This window comes from Megascapheus bottae, chromosome 14 (assembly GCF_031878675.1).
Source record: "Megascapheus bottae isolate mThoBot1 chromosome 14, mThoBot2.hap1, whole genome shotgun sequence".
Taxonomy (NCBI): domain Eukaryota; kingdom Metazoa; phylum Chordata; class Mammalia; order Rodentia; family Geomyidae; genus Megascapheus; species Megascapheus bottae.
Genome location: NC_143522.1, coordinates 16,887,406 through 16,906,879, shown reverse-complemented (window position 1 = coordinate 16,906,879; position 19,474 = coordinate 16,887,406). Strand labels below are relative to the sequence as shown.

Genomic DNA, 19,474 nt, shown 5'->3' with positions numbered 1-19,474 from the left:
TAGAAGATAATTTATAATCATAAATTATAGACACTGAAAAGTAGGACCGTAAGTATGAAATAAGCCAGAACTCATTTATTCTCTTTTTTTTTTTTTTTTTTTTTTTTTTTTTGCCAGTCCTGGGCCTTGGCTCAGGGCCTGAGCACTATCCTTGGACTTTCTCAAGGCTAGAGCTCTAGCACTTGAGCCTCAGCACCACTTCTGGCTTTTTTCTATGTATGTGGTACCGAGGAATCGAACCCGGGTCTTTGTGCATGCTAGGCAAGCACTTTAACCACTAGGCCAAACTCCCAGCCCTCATTTATTCTCTTTTGTAACTATGAAATGTTTTAAATAATTTGAAAACAAAACTTACTAACATTTTAAGTCTATGGCTGTTATGGATGAGAAAAATACTGGAAGTAATTGTCTTATTCAGAATCCATGCTATTGAAGCCATAATTATATTTCACAGTTTTAAGTGTGATTAGGATGATCATACTTTCAGTGTTAGATTCTGAAATTGAGAAAAAACCTGGACTTATCCAGCAGTTCATAAAACAGGATATTTATTTTTATCCTTTAATTAGGATCAGCAAAATGACTTACATTTGTGTTTTTTTTTATTAGATTGAAGTTTAAGGCTATGTTATCCAGTTACCAAGTTCTTTTTTGTACACACTTTAGAATGAGAATTGTCACTCATTTTATTGCGGAAAGTAAGATTAAAGCCTAAAAATTTCACATGATATTTACGTGTGAAGAGAAAAGGAATCAGTATTTAAAAACTTTGTTTTGTAAATGGAGAGTGAATGTTAAGTAGTACCACTATAAGATAATTCTGTTTGGTAATACAATTCAAAATTAGATTTCATCAACTCATAATGTCTAAAAACACACAGTTCTGCCAGGTGCAGGTTGTTCATGCCTGTAATCCTAGGTACTCATGAAATCTAAGGATCATGTTTTAAAGCCAGCCCATTCATTGAAGTCTATGAAACTCTTAACTCTAGTTAACCAAAAGTGGTAGAGCACTGGCCATGAGGAGAAAGCTCAGGGCCAGTGTCCAGACCTTGATTTCAAGCCCCAGGACGAGCACCAAAGACCAGATCAGACAAAAACCACATATTGCTATCTGTTAATTAAAAAAATTGTATTTTACTTCTAATTTGATCAGAATCCATGAACGGTAGAGTCGTAGTGTAGAACTGAAGAGCTTAGGGATAATGTCCAGGCCCAGAGTTCAAGTCCCATGACCTACCAAAAAAAAAAAATGTCTGGTCTGTAAAATACTTTTTTGCAAAGTCATATTTTGACCAAGAACTACTTCATGGCAGCAGGCAGAATTACCTGATTTCAATTTTTTACTAAATAATAATAAAGAAGCAAATGAGCTGTTGATTTCTAGCATTTATTTTAAAAATTAAATTTTAGGCCATTTTTTGCAGACTTATTTTTTTCATCTTTGAACGGCTTAAGTTCTGTGAGTACAATAAAGCTAATACATGTTAATTTGTACACAGTAAGATGGTGCAAGTATTTTAAAAATTAAGTAGTTTTACAAAGAGGTTATGAGTACAAGTATTCTTTTTTTTTTTTCCTTTTTCTATTGTTGGGTCAGGCTTCTTAATATAACACCAGAAGTAATTTGTTTTTGCTAGATTCCTCTCTTATTTTTATTTTATTGTATTATTTTTTTTTTGCTGGTCCTGGGGCTTTAACTCAGGTCCTGAGCACTGTCCTTGGGCTTTCCTCAATGCTAGCGCTCTACCACTTCACCCACAGCACCACTTCCAGCTTTTTCTGTGTATGTAGTAAGGAGGAATTGGACCCAGGGCTTCATGCATGCTAGGCAAGCCTTCTACCAGTAAGTCATGCTCCTGATCCTTCTCTCTTCTTTAAAAACAACAATAAAATAACAAAATGAGAGGCCAGGAGTTTGGCCTAGTCGTAGAAAGAAGTCAGAAGTGGAGCTGCGGCTCAAGTGGTAGAGCTCTTGCCTTGAGACTGCCCAAGGACAGTGCTCGAGCCCTGAGTTCAAGGCCCAGGACTGGCAAAAAAAATGGTGAAATTGAATATAAAAATGATAAATGTTGAAGTCATCATTTATAAAGTGAGTTTAGTTGCATCATCCAGCATCATCCTTCATTTTTACCAAGAATTTCCTGAAGTAGTATTGCTTCAAATGTATAAAACAGTATTTGATATACTTGCTGATGCATAAAGATACTTTATCTGTGATAGAATGAAGGACAAGAAATAAACATTTGCAGAAGCGCACGTGGTCTTAACTCCCTGAATCAGGTATTTTAAAATGCTGTTATTGTGTTATAATCAGAGTTTTGGTTTTGAAAGAATTCCAAGAGTAAGGTCCAAGTTGTCCATTAAACTTCACTGGAGGTTTTATCATCTAATCCTGAACTCACTGATAACTAACTACCAGGCCTGGGGAAGCCTGGCACTGGACATTCAAGTCTTGTGCTGGGAATTTGGTGTTCTTGACTTCTGCCCTTGTGCACAGTCCCCACAGTGTAGGTGTTAGGCAGGTGTTAGGGCTGTGTATGATGAGCCAACTGAGGAGGGCCACAGGGAAAGTGCATCTGAAGAGCTCCCTATCACCTGTGTTCCCTTTGCTTCAGGTCACCCAGTCCTTACTGGCTTTGGTTGGCCCTAAAAGGAAGCATACAGTGTTTGCCTAGGCTTGTTTCCATTGAGCTTTTCTTTTGTTGACATTTAAAGTACTTAATTTAATTCATTTTTATCATCTGGTCATGCTCAAACAACATTCTGGATACTTTAGGGGAGAAATTGGTAGAATTAATTATTGAATGCATACATGTTCAGCATACTATTTGAGGCTACATTTACGATTTAAAAAAGTATTCTTTTTTCATATATTTTTATTGTAATTAATAGAAGGGTTACATTATATTCACCAGATAGAAGGTGCATTACTTCATATACATTGATACCCTTTCTCATGTTTTGGTCCCCGTTTCTCTCCCCCCACTTCCGCCCCTCATCTTGTGTTCTTCCCTTCCCTATCCGACTTCAAATAACCAAATATCAGATAACCAGATGAGATACTGTAACAATATGAGATAACCAAGGGACAGCAAAAGAGATGAGAGATAACATATTTCATTAAAGAACAATCACTCATTATATGTCTTTTGTTTCTATATCCTGGAGGTCCTTACATTTAGCATCATTCTATATGGCCTTAAATATCTAGGTTTTGTTCTATTGTAAATCTCTGCTAGGAGAGCCCAACATTTCTACTGATTATGACAAATGATGGAAACCATTGAGCCAATGTTCCTTTGAGTGGCTTACTTCACTTAATATGATTTTTTCTAAGTCTTTCCATTTCCTTACAAATAGGGCGATGTCATTCTTTCTGACAGCAGCATAGAATTCCATTGTGTTTAAATACCACATCTTGTTGATCCACTCATCAACTGAGGGACATCTGGGTTGGTTCCATATCTTTGCTATGGTAAATAGTGCTGCAATGAACATCATTGTGCTAAAACACTATTCTTTTTGTAAGGAAAAACAAGGAATCAGCAAGGAAAGTACGAAATCCTAATGGGCTTAAACATTTCTCCTGAGATGAATGATTCTTTTGTCATTTGGAAATTAAACAATACTCATAACAAATGCATACTTTTATACTCTAGTTGTTTGTTGCTTTGTTCATATTTTGTTTCAGACATAGAAATACAGGAAAAGTTGAAGATTTAAAAAGACTAGTGTGACTTTCTGTTCTAAGTATTTGACTTAAAAGAAAATACATAATAAATTCACATTGATCTTAATAATGAATGCAGAAAATACCCCTTAGAAGGTGTTTTTGTTTCCAACTTTGAATATTAATGTTGAGGAATGCAGCCAATGCATATCCTAGCACTTTTTGATTATGCTGTTAATGATCTTTCAGATACTCAGTACTCTCCTACAAAAGGATAATGAAAAGCCAAGGCAAGAATAATTTCCTTAACTGAGGTTAAAAGTTTAAATTTGAATTTCCATTCTATTGGTTTATACTTTATGGATAATTTTTGTAATTTTGCTGAAAACCAGTTTGTCTATTTGAAACCATTCATTTTCAGGGTTTAGCACATACCAGTCATGTAGTCAATGTTCTGATAAGCAATTTAGTTTTCTATTTCTAATGTTTTAGTGAGTCCTTCCATGTCTATCTCTCTAGTTCTGCTATGGTGATACATAGCATAATAGTTATGCAGACACAAACATTCTGATTGATATGGCAGTAGTATTCATTGTACACTAATATAGTTAAATGATGGCATTCAAGTTTGTATATTAGTATTACTCTACTGCTGAAAGATGGTTCTACTCAGGGTACCTAAACAAAATATGTCTCCATTTTGCTGTTACCAAATTTTCATGACTCAAATACATGTATGTAGAGTGATTGTATGCAAAATATCAGTTTTTTTCTTCTCAATCTTTTTATTGCTATTACTTTCGAGTTGTACAAAGAATATTAGAATTAAAATATATTTAACAGCATAAAAGGTAACATGTGTTTTTCTTTAATGAAGAAATAATGGAATCATTTTGTAGTGTACATTTCCAGTTTTACTAATATTTAGGGCAAATTTAATGTTGGTTTGTGACATTAGCTTTTTTAACCCTCTGACAATATCATTAAATGTAAAGGATTGTATCTTTTTTATTTTGGTTATAGAATTATTAGAGTATCGTTTGGTGAGTGTTTTCTTACAACTCCCCAAGCTTCTTGACTTCCACATTCTGTCACTTTACCTCATTTCACAGGTAGGTAGAGTGTTGTATTTTAGCAAAGTAAAGGGACTAACAGAGTCAAGTGTGTATTTTAATTTACTGATTTGGTTATCCAGATAAGTATTTCTTAGCTCTATTTAATGATTGGCTTTCTTTCCTTCTCCATGCCATAGGAAAAACATATAAGTAATGAAGAAGAGCACTTAAGGAGAATGGAAGAGGCCAGATTACAACTCAAAGATCAACTACTTTGTCTGGAGACTGAACAAGAATCCATTCTTGGTGTGATAGGAAAGGAAATTGATGCAGCCTGTAAAACTTTCTCTAAGGACTCAATGGAGAAATTGAAAGTAATTATGAGTTCTCATTTTACCTTAATTTTTCAGTTTCCTAATGTATAATTAGAATGCAGTTGTAATATATGATTACCTACTGGTCACTTTTTATTTCAGAAAGTTTTATGAAGTGAAATAACTTCTTACATTTCTAAGTAATGAAGCACAGTTTTCCTTGCATAGTAATGGTATGTGATAATTCCATTGAATTACCCTGGTGTGTATCTCACTTTATAAAGGAAAATGCTTTATTAAAGTCAGCAGTTCTGAGTAGGGCAAATATTGTCAGAGTCAAGAGGCTTGGGTTTTGCATTTTCATCATCATAGACAGCTTTTGTTGGTAGTATATCACTTCCTACCCTCTACTGGGTTGTATGACTGATTCTAAGGTAAGTAGTATTTAGACAGCCTCTAAACCTGAAACCTACCCAATCTTTAAAGTATTTCAGGGAAATTCACTTAAGGGAAAACCAGAACTTCTGTGGGGATTAAGCAGTTTGACTCTGGATATCTATGTAGTTTAATGTTAAAATAAGTCTTTAAACTTTGAGGTTCTTATTCCGGCAGCTAATTAAGTAACCACTTAAACTATATTCAGTTTACTTCTTTGTGTAAAAATCTAATATTCTTCATCAGCTTACAGTAATAGTGAAGGTTCTCATATGATTCTACAATAGATGTAAAACATTAGATTGATTTGATTTCCTGTACCCATAGCACAATGTGGTTCAGCCTCATCTAGAGTGATATTTATTGCATTTTGTGGCTCCACAGCACTCAAAAGTATGGTTTTATGTCTAAGTGCTTTTGCTCTTCATGTGTTCTTTTTATTTTGTAATTCTTTTCTCTACTTCTAAAATGATCTTTTCTCCTGTGTTTTCCTCTTTTTTTCCCTACTTTTCTTTTTCATGTTTTTTTTTCTCTTTTTTACAAATAGTGTTTAAAAGAAAACCAAACTATTATTCTACTCTATATGTAATCAAAGGTTAAGATTCAGCCTTAATGGAAATATTCCAATTGGGAGATTTTGATTGAATTGATAGAAATTTTATTATTTGTATTTCCACATACCTTTTTAATGAAAATGTAAGATGTCAGTTTGAGAAGATGGAAGGCTTATATGAACAGTAATTGGTCTTAGGAGAAAGACTGGCTCAGGGCTGATTCAGGGTTTTAATGTTGGCTTAGTTTTTTTTTTTTCTTGGCTAATGGGGCTTTTAAAATTTAAATCTTTCTGATTTACTTAAGTCCAAATTGAGACTTACTTACATTTAAGTCCAAATTTTACCTAAAAGGAATATATTTTAATATGGAAAAGTTTGCTCTATACTTCAATTTTAGGTATGGATAGGATATTTTTTTAACATGTAGAAATATAAAAATAGAGATGTTTGAATTATGATATATATATATATATGTCAACCTTGCAGGCAAAAAAATTTTCTTGTGGGGGCACAAATTCCCTCTTCATCTCATTACAAAAGATCACCCTACTCTTAGGGTTCTCAGGCATGGAGTGTTTGTGATAGTTGGTGTTTACTTCTCCTTTAGAGAAATGCAAGTTCAATGCAAGTCATTGCTAGAAAGTAAATTACATATTTTTCACTGTAGGTCTTTCTACATTAGTAACCTCTTTTTTGTTACATAATTGAAAAAAGTTGGATAACCATGAACTTAGCATTTGCTGTTACTTCTAAGAAAACACCAAGAGATTTATTAAATACAAATTTGTTAAATTAAATTTGTTCTTTATGTAAGAATAGTAGAAGAATCATGGAATATGCTTCTAAAAGCAGAGCATCCGAAGTTATTTTTTGTCATTTCTTTTTTTTTTTTTTGACAGTCCTGGGGCTTGAGGTCCGGGCCTGAGCACTGCCCTTGGACTTTCTCAAGGCAAGTGCTTGCCTAGCATGCACGAAGACCTGGGTTCGGTTCTTTGGTACCACATGCATAGAAAAAAGCCGGACATGGTGCTGTGGCTCAAGTGGTAGAGCTCTAGCCTTGAGAAAAAGTCTAAGGACAGTGCTCAGGCCCTGAGCTCAAGCCCCACGACTGGCAAAAAAAAAAAAATACTCTTGGGCTCCAGTGTCTCTCGCTGCAATCCCATTTACTCAGGAGGGAGAGATCGGAGGATTACAGTTCAGAGTCAGCCTGGGCAAGAAAGCCCATGAAACTCTTATCTCTAATTAACCACCAGAAAACAGGGAGTGGCGCCTTGCTCAAAACTTTTATCGGTATACTGACAAAAAAGAATATTACTGGTGAACTTTCAGCCATTAGTTATAAAGACTGACTGTGATTTAGAATAGTTTCAATAATAGATTGTAACAATTGATTGGAAAATTCTGGGGAATGTTTAAGTTTATTTTTTCTGGCCCTCATACTTTGTTTTAATAAATTCATATGTTTTTAAACATAAGGACATACAGTTAAACTCCATCATTATAAAATATTTAGAAATATTAAAGGTACATTATTCTTACAGGTCATTCTTTTATAGTTCAGGAGCTGAACTCTGGCTCTGAATAATGTCTTCATTTTAGTCTGATGTCCCCTATGCTGATCAGAATATTCTTCATTTGTAGAATGTGATAAGAATAGATTTTTGCATCCAGGCACATACAGGTTCAAATTGCATCTCTTCAAATTTCTAATTTATGACATTCAATGATTTATAATGGTAAAACTTGGCTCATTATGAAGTTAAAATAAAATAACATATTAGTATATACTATAATTTGAAACATTTTGCACTTAATAGATACTAAAGTGAAGTAAGCTATTGGTATTTTATAGTAGCACTTTTGATAATATGTTTAGATGTAGCCTCTCTTTTTACAATGTAACATCTCATCGTTTATGGTATAAAATTTCTTTTTTATGACAAATGTCTGTTATCATGTTCAGGTCATAACAGATCTTGAAGGTATATCTTCATGAACAGGAATAGTAGTGTATTGAGGTGTTGTGTGTGCCAGTCACTGTGCTGATACTCACTGCATTCAGTCTGTACCATAGTCTAATAAGGCAGTTTGTCCACTTTTCAGGAATGACCTTCTGCTTAGGGAGGTTGGACTGCACTATTTGTCAGTGCTCAAAGCTTTTCTTTTAAACATAAAATGCCACATAAGCCTGCATTCCTTATAGCATTTTTTTCTTCAGTCTTAAGCATTTTCATCCTAGGTCGATGAAAGTTTGAGATATATGAAAAACCACAGCATAATTGGTGACTAATGGTTTAAAAGTGGGGCTTGGAAGAGGAAGGAAACACTGAGAAAAGTGTGGCCAGAGAAAAGTTTAACACAGTAGATCCTAAGAGATTGAGACAGAAAAGTGGATGAAAACAAGGTCGAATATAAGAATATAAAGCTTTTGATATGTCATGTGGTGTCCACTCATCAGGTGTTGAACTGGATGAACTAAAGATTTTCTTGAAAAGAAATAATGTGCACCCTTCTATCTGGCAAATATCATGTTACCCTTTTACTAATTACAATAAAAAATTAAAAAAAAAAGAAATAATGTGCACACACACCAGGAGATACAGATGTACTTGAAGTTAGGAGCAGAATTTTTCTAAATTTTTTAATTTTTTATTGTTGGTGTAATGTATAGGGGGGTTACAGTTATGTTTGCCAGGTAGTAGGCATTACTTCTCACACCTTGATACCTCTTCTCATGTTTTTGTCCCCATTTCCCTCCTCCTACCTCCTTCCAATTATCTTGTTTTCCCCCTTCCCTTTCTTATTTCAAATAAACAAATAAATGTATATACAATACACCAGAAGAACAGACATTTTTTTAAATGTAATAAAATACCTAGAAATAGATCCTGCCAAAATACTATGTATTACAAGATACAAAGTATCTTGATATGATATCATTGAAAGTTATTTTTTAGTATAATGTTGCTTCAGTAAGAAAATTAAAATTGGATGGCAAGAAATTTTAGAAATGTGTTATTATAAAGGAAATCAAGGCAGCAAATACAGTAATTTAATGTGGAATTTATTATTTTGAAATATATAGCACTACTGTGTGAGGCGAACGTGATAACCACTACACTACGGAAACCACCCCTTATAGCACTACTGTGTACAGTTGGGTTCAGTTTTTATATGTTCAGAAGTACTGAAGAAGCAAAATGGTTTCCTGATATTCAGTTAAACAAAGATAAATGAGGCAAAAGAATTAACTTGTCATGTAATCATCAACCTCTGTGAATACATTACATTGAAGAAGACCAACAAAAATAAACACATAAAAATGAAGTTGAGACTTAATTGAGGTTCCTGCCTCATGAAACATGAAATTCAGTGGCATCAACATTCACAGATTCTAATGAGAGTTGCAGTTTATAATTGATTATTTTCATGTCTATATCTGAGCTAAATACTGAGTATCAGCAAGTAAATAAATATAAGTAGGCACTCAATTTATTATGGCTAGAATCAAATGAGATTTGGTACCAACTTTTTTTTTTTTTTGGTCAATTGGGGAACTTGAACTCTGGGCCTGGGCATTATCCCTGAGCTCTTCAGCTCAAGACTATCGCCTTACCCCTTAAACCACAGCACCATTTCCGGTTTTCTAGTGGTTAATTGGAGATAGGAGTCTCATGGACTTTAGTGCCTGAGCTGGGCTTTCAATCACGACCCTCAGATATTAGCCTCTTCAGTAGCTAGGATTACAGGCATAAGCCATCGTACCTGGCTCCAACTGTTTTATTATTAAAAATTGTTACTTTAAAGTTGATGTACAGAAAAGTTACCATCACATAAGTTAGGAAAAGAGTAGATTTCCCTTTGGATAATGTCATCCCTTCTCTTCCCTTGCTTTCTCCCAGTTTTCCCTCCTTTTTAATACAGAAGTTTAGGGACTAAACTTTTGGATGCTGTGGTAAATAGCTTCATTTACTTTAGTTCATGTCAGAGGAAAAATCTATTAGTGATACTTTCTTCTTCTTCTTTTTTTCTTTGTAGGTTTTTTCCTCTGGCCCTGATATACATTATGATCCACATCGCTGGTTAGCAGAAAGCAAGGTAATATTTATGATCTTCAGGACATACTATGTTGTTTTGTTATGTCATATAACTGAGCATAGAAGTTGTAATACTTCATTGGGGAAGATAACACTGAGGCATATTTGGGAATCTTCCACATTTTTTATTTTAATATTTAGAAGTTAGATTAATCTGTTGAAATATAAAACTAGGTTTTCAAAAAGACATATTATTCTTTCTTTATTTTTTTAATTTTGCTGCTATTGGAGCTTGAACTTGGGACCTGAGTACTGTCTGATGCTTCTTGCACAAGGCTAGGATTCTACCCCTCAAGCTCTACTTTCTGTGAAGATGGTTAACTGGAGATAAGAGTCTCATTGACTTTTCCTTCACTGCCTGGCTTTAAACTATGATTATCAGATCTCGGCCTCCTTGTTATATGTGTTTCAGATTTATCTGAAATTAGCAAAGGGCAGAGAGGTTACAACTACCCTTCAGTTTTTACTATCTACTTAATATGCTATGGTTCTTCAGGGCAAGCTGAAGACCTGCCATTTCCATATGAAAAATCACTTCATCTCTTTAAGTGTTCATAAGTTGAGACAGGTATATTGTAATACCTACCGCTGTGTACTGTAGTTCCTAGCAACTGGGAAGGAAGAGAATGAAACATATCATTTCTAGGTGAGCAAGCTGGAAAAATTTGTAAGAACCCATAACTGGGCACAGTGACATGTGTCTGTCATCCCAAGCTGAGAATAGAAAGGTCATGGTTTCAGGGTGAGTTGAGGAAGAAAATCCCAGGAGACTTCATCTGCACTTAGACCTACACATATTGCCATGGGCTTACAATTCCAGCAACCGCGAGAAGCCTGAAATAGGTAGATCACAGTTCAGGAATGCTCTTGGGCAAAATGCCATCGCCAATCTCAAAAATAACCGATGAAAAGTAGGATCGAGGCTGACGTGATAGAGTGTTAGACTAGTGAGCATGAGGTTCCCAGTTTTACCAAAACAAGCCATCAAACCAACAATTCAACTGAAAGATAATTTTCCTGATTATGGACCATTGATATTATGGTGTTGGGTAAGCAAAAAGAAATAAAATTGAACAGTTTTCCAATCGAATTATAAACATTCTACTCTACTATGGAATAATTATCAGCTACTTCTATATGTAAGATAAACTTGGCAATATGTGGAATGTTATGACCAGTTTAGCTCTTGCTATCTATTTCTGTATTAACTTGTATGCACTGGCATCTCTTTTTAGACTTTTACTCAGTTTCAAGCACTGATATTGAAAATCTTTCTGTTTATTTATGTTTCACAAAAAATTCATCTTTACTATAAGCTTCAACATTCTGATTTAGAATTTTATTGTAGGAAAGAACCTTCAGGTTTTGTCCATTAGTCTATTTGTTTATTTTTTGGTGCTGAGTTCAGGGTTTTATGCATGCTAAACATATGCTCTACCACTAGGGTAGAACTTTCCCCTCCCTCAGTCCTTTTATCTTATTTAACAAAGTAGAAAATGAGATCTCAGAGAAGGAAAGTGAGCTGTCTGGTGCTAAGTAAAGAATGAAAGACCAGATCACATGCCACTAACAATATCTTAACACTGTAGATAGTCATCTAAAAATTTGTTCAGCCTGGATACATTGATTGTGTCGAACAGTGCAGAGTCAACAATTTGTAAGTTATATACTTGGCATGTCCCATATAGGGAGAAAAGTGAGATTTAAATCAACTGAAACATTCTGTGAAGCATGCTTTTATTGCAGATTATGTATACATTAGCGAAGGAACTTAGAAAAAGACAAATAACTTGCCCTGTCTGTGCTATGAGGGTGGGAAAGTGTGGTGCTAGATGCATCTCATAGGAAGTCACTGGAAAAATCTTCATTTAAATTTGCTCTTAGAGAGCAAGAAACACAACAAATCAGAGAAAGGCTGGATAAGTGGGACTGCATTAAACTGCAGAGCTTCTGTATGGCAAAGGACATAGCTAGCCAATTAACTAGAAAGCCTACAGAGTGGGAGAAGGTTTTCACTAAGCATACAATGGACAAAGGCCTCATATCTAAAATATATCAACAGCTCAAAAAATTGAATCACTCCAAAACTAATCTCCAAAGAAACAACCATCCCATTAAAAGATGGGCCAAAGACTTAAAGAGAGTCTTCTCTGAAGAAGAAACAAAAATGGCCTGTAGACACATGAAGAAATGCTCAACATCTCTGGTCATAAAAGAAATGCAAATCAAAACAACTCTAAGATTCCACCTCACTCCAGTTAGAATGGCCAGGATCAGGAAAACGAATAATAACAGATGCTGGAGGAGATGTGGCCAGGAGGGATCACTACTACACTGTTGGTGGGAGTGCAAACTTGTTCAACCACTATGGAAAGCAGTATGGCAGTTCCTCAAAAGACTAAACATAGAGCTCCCCTATGACCCAGCAATTCCACTACTTGGCATTTACCCAACCATCCAGAAACAAGGACATACTAAATCCACTAGCACAGTGATGTTCATTGCAGCACTATTTACCATAGTAAAGATATGGAACCAACCTAGATGTCCCTCAGTTGATGAGTAGATCAACAAGATGTGGTATTTATACACAGTGGAATTGGGTGATGCTGTCAGAAAGAACGACTTTGCCCCATTTGTAAGGAAATGGAAAGACAGAAAAAATCATATTAAGTGAAGTAAGCCAGACTCAAAGGAACTTAGGCCCAAGAGTTTCCCTCATTTGTCTTAATCAGTAGAAACGCTGGGCTCTCCTAGCGGAGATTTACAATAGAACAAAATGTAGAGACATAAGGCCAAATAGTATGACACTAAATGTAAGGACCTTCAGGATAAGGAAACAGAAACCATATAATGAGTGACTGTTGTCTTTAATGTACTATGTTATCTCTCATCTCTTTTGCCATCCCTTGGTTATCTCATATTGTTACAATTTTTCACCTTCTTATCTGATATATTTTATATGTGCTTAATTGGTTGTTTGAAATTTGATAGGGAAGGGGGAAATCAAGATAAGCAGGGGGAGGGTGGGAGGGAAAAGGGGACTATGTCATGAGAAAGGGTATCAATGTTTGTGAAGTTATGCACCTTCTATCTGGTGAATATAATGTAACCCTTCTATTAATCACAATAAAAATTATTTAAAAAAATAAAAAGAGGGGCCGGGAGTTTAGCCTAGTGGTTAAAGTGATTGCCTAGCATGCACGAAGCCCTGGGTTCCATTCGTTGGTACCACATACATAGAAAAAAGCTGGAAGTGGTGCTGTGGCTCAAGTGGCAGAGCTCTAGCCTTGAGAAAGCCCAAAGACAGGGCTCAATCCCTGAGCTCAAGCCCAGGACTGGCCAAAAAAAAAAAAAAAAAAGATAAATAAATAAAAAGAAATTTGCTCTTAGAAAACTATAGAAGTTCTCTGGCCAGATAAGTAAGAATACAACATTGGCAGAAAATGAGACTCTTTGTGTAATTCTAGATAATGCACTGAGGTCATTGAAATTGCTGTGGGTGAGAGACGATGCAAAGTAGTTGTCACTTTCAAAGACCACCTATGTGTTAGACAACCCTATTTAAAGAAAAAAATATCATTCTTGACAAGGAAATAAATGTATTGTGATAACACAGTAGAATCTACACTACTTTGTGAAGTTATTTCTTCTACTTTTAAGACAATGATCTTGTGACTTTCTAGCTACATTTGATAGAAGCAATGCAAATTTGGTGTTTTGGCTATTTGCATAGGAGATTTTGTACTTCAGAGTGTTTTCTCATGAAACTTCTAGTAAGCATTTTTCTTTTTCCAACACTCCAATTCTGACAACAAGAGTAATATATTTGGAATTTGCTTTCAAGCTAAAATCTTTATCAGTTCTGAACAGAAAGCTTTCAGTGCTATAGTTGAGTTAAATTATGAGAGCCGGAGATGACTCTTAATCATAGCTCTTTAATTTGGAAGCTGGTGAGCAGTTTTCCCTTATCATTTAATGGGATTGAACTTGTGATCAGACCAGTTTTAATGCTGCATGAGACAACTGTTCCTTCTACAGTACAAAGGGTTGTAATAAAAAATACCACACTGACCAACTGACTAAGGAAGAATTGAATCTATTTACTAGAAAGATGGCTTAGGTTATTGATGGGCTACAATACTCCAATTCCCATGAACTGTGCCTGAACAGTTCCATAAGTATCGGAGATAAGATCTGAAATCAGAGGACAAAACTATATGGAAAGCAGGATTGCTATTCAGCTAGTCCATGCTGACATCTTACTGGATTGGAAGGACCTCTGAGGGCATTTGGTAATTGTTTTCATAAATCTACCAAATGAATTTCTTCTGTTGGAGCTAATTCTAGGAGAACTAGATGATTTGGTAGGGATTTCATCACTGTCACTGTTGGCCATGGTAGACTAGCTAGCATGAAGTCCAACTGAGAGGTGAGCTGGATTCACAGATAATAACCAATGAAAAGTTAGGATAAGACAGTATAGGAAGGAAGAAAAGCATGGTGGTTGTGTGCAGAGGTCAAATTTTCTTCAGGTTAACAGAGATCTTATCGAGTTACTGGGACATTCTAGTTGTCATTGCTGTAGCATAAAATGAATAACATGTTCCTGCCTCTTGAGAAATCCATGCTATTTTAGGAAATATAGCCACATATGCAGATAATTTCAATAATGTATGTAAGAACTATGAAGTACCTGGGTAAAAAGGAAGGAACATAGGGGCAGAGAAACAAAAAGTTGTTATTGAACTTTATTTCTTCAACATTTCTTTAATGTAAACTTTGTGTTTGTGAATATTTTTTTTCTTTTTTTTTTTTAAATAATCATTTTATTTTATTTATTTATTTATTTTTGGCCAGTCCTGGGCTTGAGCTCAGGGCCTGAGCCCTGTCCTTGGACTTTCTCAAGGCTAGAGCTCTACCACTTGAGCCTCAGAACCACTTCCGGCTTTTTTCTATGTATGTGGTACCGAGGAATCGAACCCGGGTCTTCATGCATGCTAGGCAAGCACTTTAACCACTAGGCCAAACTCCCGGCCCCGAATATTTTTTTTTCGTGATAGAGATATCTTAAAAGTAATTGTGTGAGAGCTAGTGTGTTTAATTCTTATTGAGAAAATGTGTAATCATCAAACATTTGTTCTAGTAATAAGATGAAAATGCCACCTAAACAACAACAACAACAATAAAAGAAAATGCCATAATCAGTTTTTTAATTCACTTTTTGGTAATATACTTTAGGTTGTATATACAAAATATATTCAATTTGGAGAAAATGTTATTTAAAATATATAATGTAGAAAGGAAAGGGAATCACATGAACAGTAGGACAAAGGATAAACTAATGCAACAATGATACTTGGCACTATGTGAGAAATGAACTTTTCAATTTGGGGAGAAGGGAATGGTAAGAGGGAGAAAATGAGGGAGGAGGCATGGCGGCTGGAAGTTTGGCCTAGTGGTAGAGTGCTTGCTTAGCATGCATTAAGACCCAGGATCAATTCCTCGGTACCACATACATAGAAAAAAAAATAGGCAAGGCTCAAGTGGTGGAGCGCCAAACTGGCAAACACCAATATGAAGTCAAATTCCAATATTACCTCCAAAAAATCACAAAATTATTTATTATTATTCCTATTATCTTCCCACCTCTTCCCTTCCCTCCTCCTTCCCCCTATCTTCTCTCCCCCCACCCCCTATCTTCTCTCCCTCTCTCCCCCTATCTTCTCTCCCCCTGTTTCCTCCCCTCCCTCCCACCGGGCCTTGTTCTCTTTCTTTTCTGATACCAGTGTTTGAGCTCATGATCTGGTATGTACTAGACGGGCTCGTACCTTAAGCCCTAGTCTTAGCTTGTTAGTTTTGACAAAGGGTTTCTTTTCCCTTTCTTCCTTGGCCCCATTCACCTTTGTTAGGCTTCCCAGTAAGAGCCATGATAAATGGCGTACAATACTGAGTCCGACTCTTCATTGAGAAGGGGTCTTATGAACCTTCTTCTTTTTTTTTGGCCTGGATAGGCCTCAAACCACAATCCCAGCAATCTGTGTCTCCCAAGTAGCTGGGATTACAGGCTGAGGCCACAGAATTGGAGCAGTGAACTTGCAATTCTGTTTTAAAGTTGATGTGGCTTTGAATTTTGCAGTTCTGTTTTAGTTCTTGTTTTGGTGGCCGACACATTCTAAAAGGTCACCGTTTTCTGTTTTTGTATTTTTTATACAAGCAGCTTTTTCAAAAGTATTTTTAGAGTTTTGATGAAGAAAGCATAGTAGTTAAAGCAGCAAAATGATCAGTCCTTATTACTAACTCTGTAGGCTGTAATCTTTTTATTCAAATGTTCTGTTTTTCTTGGTTTTCAGCTTTGAGTTATTTCTTAGTGACTTTATTATTATACTGAATGTCAGTAGAGGATTCAAATAAAAAAAAAGACCACTGTGGTAGTTTTACTAGATTATTTTGAATATTCTCACCTAATTTTAAAGTGGCAAGAATTTCAGAAAAATCTACATTATTTTTAAGTTCTCTATTTTGGTTTATTTAATGATCTTTGTTAAATAAATCAATCTATTTTATAATCTGTAAAATGCTTTTGTGAGTGCCTAATAGAAGATTTTGTGCTAATTATTATTTGAAATGGTTAAAGTTATTCCTGTACTAGTTTTCAAACTGCTTCTTCAAGATACTTAATGACAATTCTAAGTACTTACCTAATAAATACTGATTCCCATAATTGATTATAGGTTGATTAAATTTCCATAAAATTGCCATTTTATTTTGGATGAATAATATTTTCTACATATTCACTTCATAGCAAGCATCTGACTATAAGTTATTTTATGTTTTGTTTGACAATAGAATGAAGGCTTCATAGGAACAAATTAAGGCTGTAGGTCATTATTGGTTAGTGTTCTGGGGTTGATACAATACTCCATACACTTGGCCTGAGCAACGGACATTTGCCTTTTCTCAATTCTGGAAACTACATATCTTCAGCTGAAGTTGCTCGTTTTGGTTTCTGTTAGAATCTCTCTTCCTGTATGGAAGACCACTTTTTGTGTTCCTGAGAGATGTCTTTAATCTTGTAAGAACATCAGACCTATTAGAGAAGGGTCTTACCTTTATGAATTATGTAGGCTCCTTCGTTGTCTTCAAGGCCTTAATATTATACAGCTCATACTTAGAGGAGAATATACAGACAGTATAATTCAGTGTATAAATGTATGCTGAAGAGAAGAATACAATTCAATCCATAACTTGGATCAAAAGTGATACATGTATTATTTCTGGATAATTTTTGCTACCCTTTTGCTTTCTGCTATAAGAATCCAATGAATAATTTGTTGTCTAGTAGTAGTAGCTATAGGAAATGTATCAAGGTCAAAGATTAGGATGGTGTAAGTAGGCAAGAATCGGGAAGAGAAAAATATGAAATTACTTTCTATGTTTGCAGTTTCATCATCAGAGAGCCATAAGCAGATTCAAAGGGGAATTGATGGTAGTAACCTCAGGAATCCATTTTGTTTTACTTTTTTCCATATACTTTTAATTATAATTAATAGAAGGGTTACATTATATTCACCAGCCAGAAGGTACATTACTTCACATACACTGATAGCCTTTCTCATGTCTTGGTCCATTTTGTTTTACTACCTAGCTTTTAAAAATTCGAATCATTTTCTCCTCTCCTTCCATTCCTCTCTATCTTTTCTTCCCTCCCAGTACCGTGGCTTGAATTGAAGGCCTCATGGTTACTAGGCAGGGGTTCTGCTACTTGAGCTACCCATTTCAGCATCAAAAATTCTTGCTTATGGCTGGCACTTTGTGTTACCCACAACTTGTGAGGAACTGTCAATGTGAAATGTGCACATTTTGTCCATTTGTTACTCTTCATTTTCATTCTGTCTCTGTAGACTACATTAGAAATAGGATAATGATATGGCACTACATCTTCACTCAACCTCTGTTCTCACTTAGTGCTTCAATGGGAGACTGTGGTACAAGCTGCTCTTTTTACCTGGCAAGAAATTCACCAAGTTTTCTTATTTTGTCTCATGGAAATTCTGTTTTGGTGATTAAGGATTGTCTCAGGTCTTAAGTACTCTATAATTGGAGCCACCACTCCATTTCTTTTCATTTTAGTTTGATTTTGAGACAAGGCCATTTACTTGGCTGGCTTCTCAACAGAAATCCTGAAAATTTAGTTTTGCCTCCTGAATATGTAGGATTATAGGCCTGTGACTATAGGCACGATGCTACCACACTCAGCTTTTGTCGAAACCTTTTTGTATTTGTATGATTGTATTTATATGAATGCTAGAAATGGAATATTGAAAAAGAACAGATTTTGGTACATTTCTTGAATTCTCACTTGAAGTTAGAGGATTCTGTTTTTAATGTACTGTCATGTGGAGAATGGTTTTCAAATTATGTGCTAAAGCTAGATCTCACTCCATTCTGGGAGGTTTTTTTTTTTTTTTTTTTTTTTTGCCAGTCCTGGGCTTTAACTGAGGGTATGAGCACTGTCCTTGGGTTTTCTCAAGGCTAGAGCTCTACCACTTGAGCCACTGCACCACTTCTGGCTTTTTCTATGTATGTGGTACCAAGGAATCGAACCCGGTCTTTGTGCATGCTAGGCAAGCACTCTACCACTAGGCCAAAATCCCAGCCCCATTCTGGGAGATTTTATTGCGGCTTTATTTTCCTAGCCATTTGTAGTTTAACTTTTAACCTCTTAAATTTAATATTTTGTTTAACAATTTGATCAATATATGCTTGAAGTATGCCATTCAGTGTTTGTTTTAATATATGTATGGAGTTGTGCAGCAATCCCTGAAATGGGTTTTAGAACATTATTATTACCCCAAATAAACTAAAGATCCCTTTACACCTCACCCACAGTTCTGGGCCACACTTACTCTTTCCATGTAGATTTTTCTATTGTGTACATTTCATAAAATGAAATCATATTGTAGAAGGATTTTTCTTCTCGTGAATGTCTTTTTTAGTTGCGTAGAATGTTTCAAGGTTTAGCTATGTGACAGCATATATCATTACCTTCCTTTCATTGCTAAGTAATTGTCCATTTTTTGCTATACCCCATTTTATTCACCACCCTCACTTGGTGAATATTTGAATGGTTCATATAGCCTCTTTGGGGGCTATTGTGAGAATATTGCTATAAACTGACGTTTCTGAGTTTCTGCATGGACACATATCTTTGCTTCTGGATATAAACACAGGAACAGAATTGCTGGATATATAGGTTTTACAGAGAGGAACTTTATACCACTATATACTTTTACTAGAAGCAAGTCAGAGTTCATTTAGTTATTCCTTGTAACAGATACTGTAC

The 19,474-nt window shown here is 35.3% G+C and overlaps 1 protein-coding gene across 12 annotated transcripts in view; it reads left to right on the top strand.

Moving 5' to 3' along the window:
* Positions 1-19,474, top strand: part of Cep128 (centrosomal protein 128) — a 340,438-nt gene that overhangs the window by 110,301 nt on the left and 210,663 nt on the right. For all 12 annotated transcript variants that reach the window (XR_016537579.1, XR_016537580.1, XR_016537581.1 and 9 more), the window contains exons 17-18: positions 4,926-5,102; positions 10,070-10,129. Coding sequence is in view for 9 of the 12 variants with exons in the window: in XM_090344647.1 (XP_090200773.1) it covers positions 4,926-5,102; positions 10,070-10,129 (237 nt within the window). In the remaining 3 variants the exon portion in view is untranslated. The remainder of the gene's footprint in view (positions 1-4,925; positions 5,103-10,069; positions 10,130-19,474) is intronic.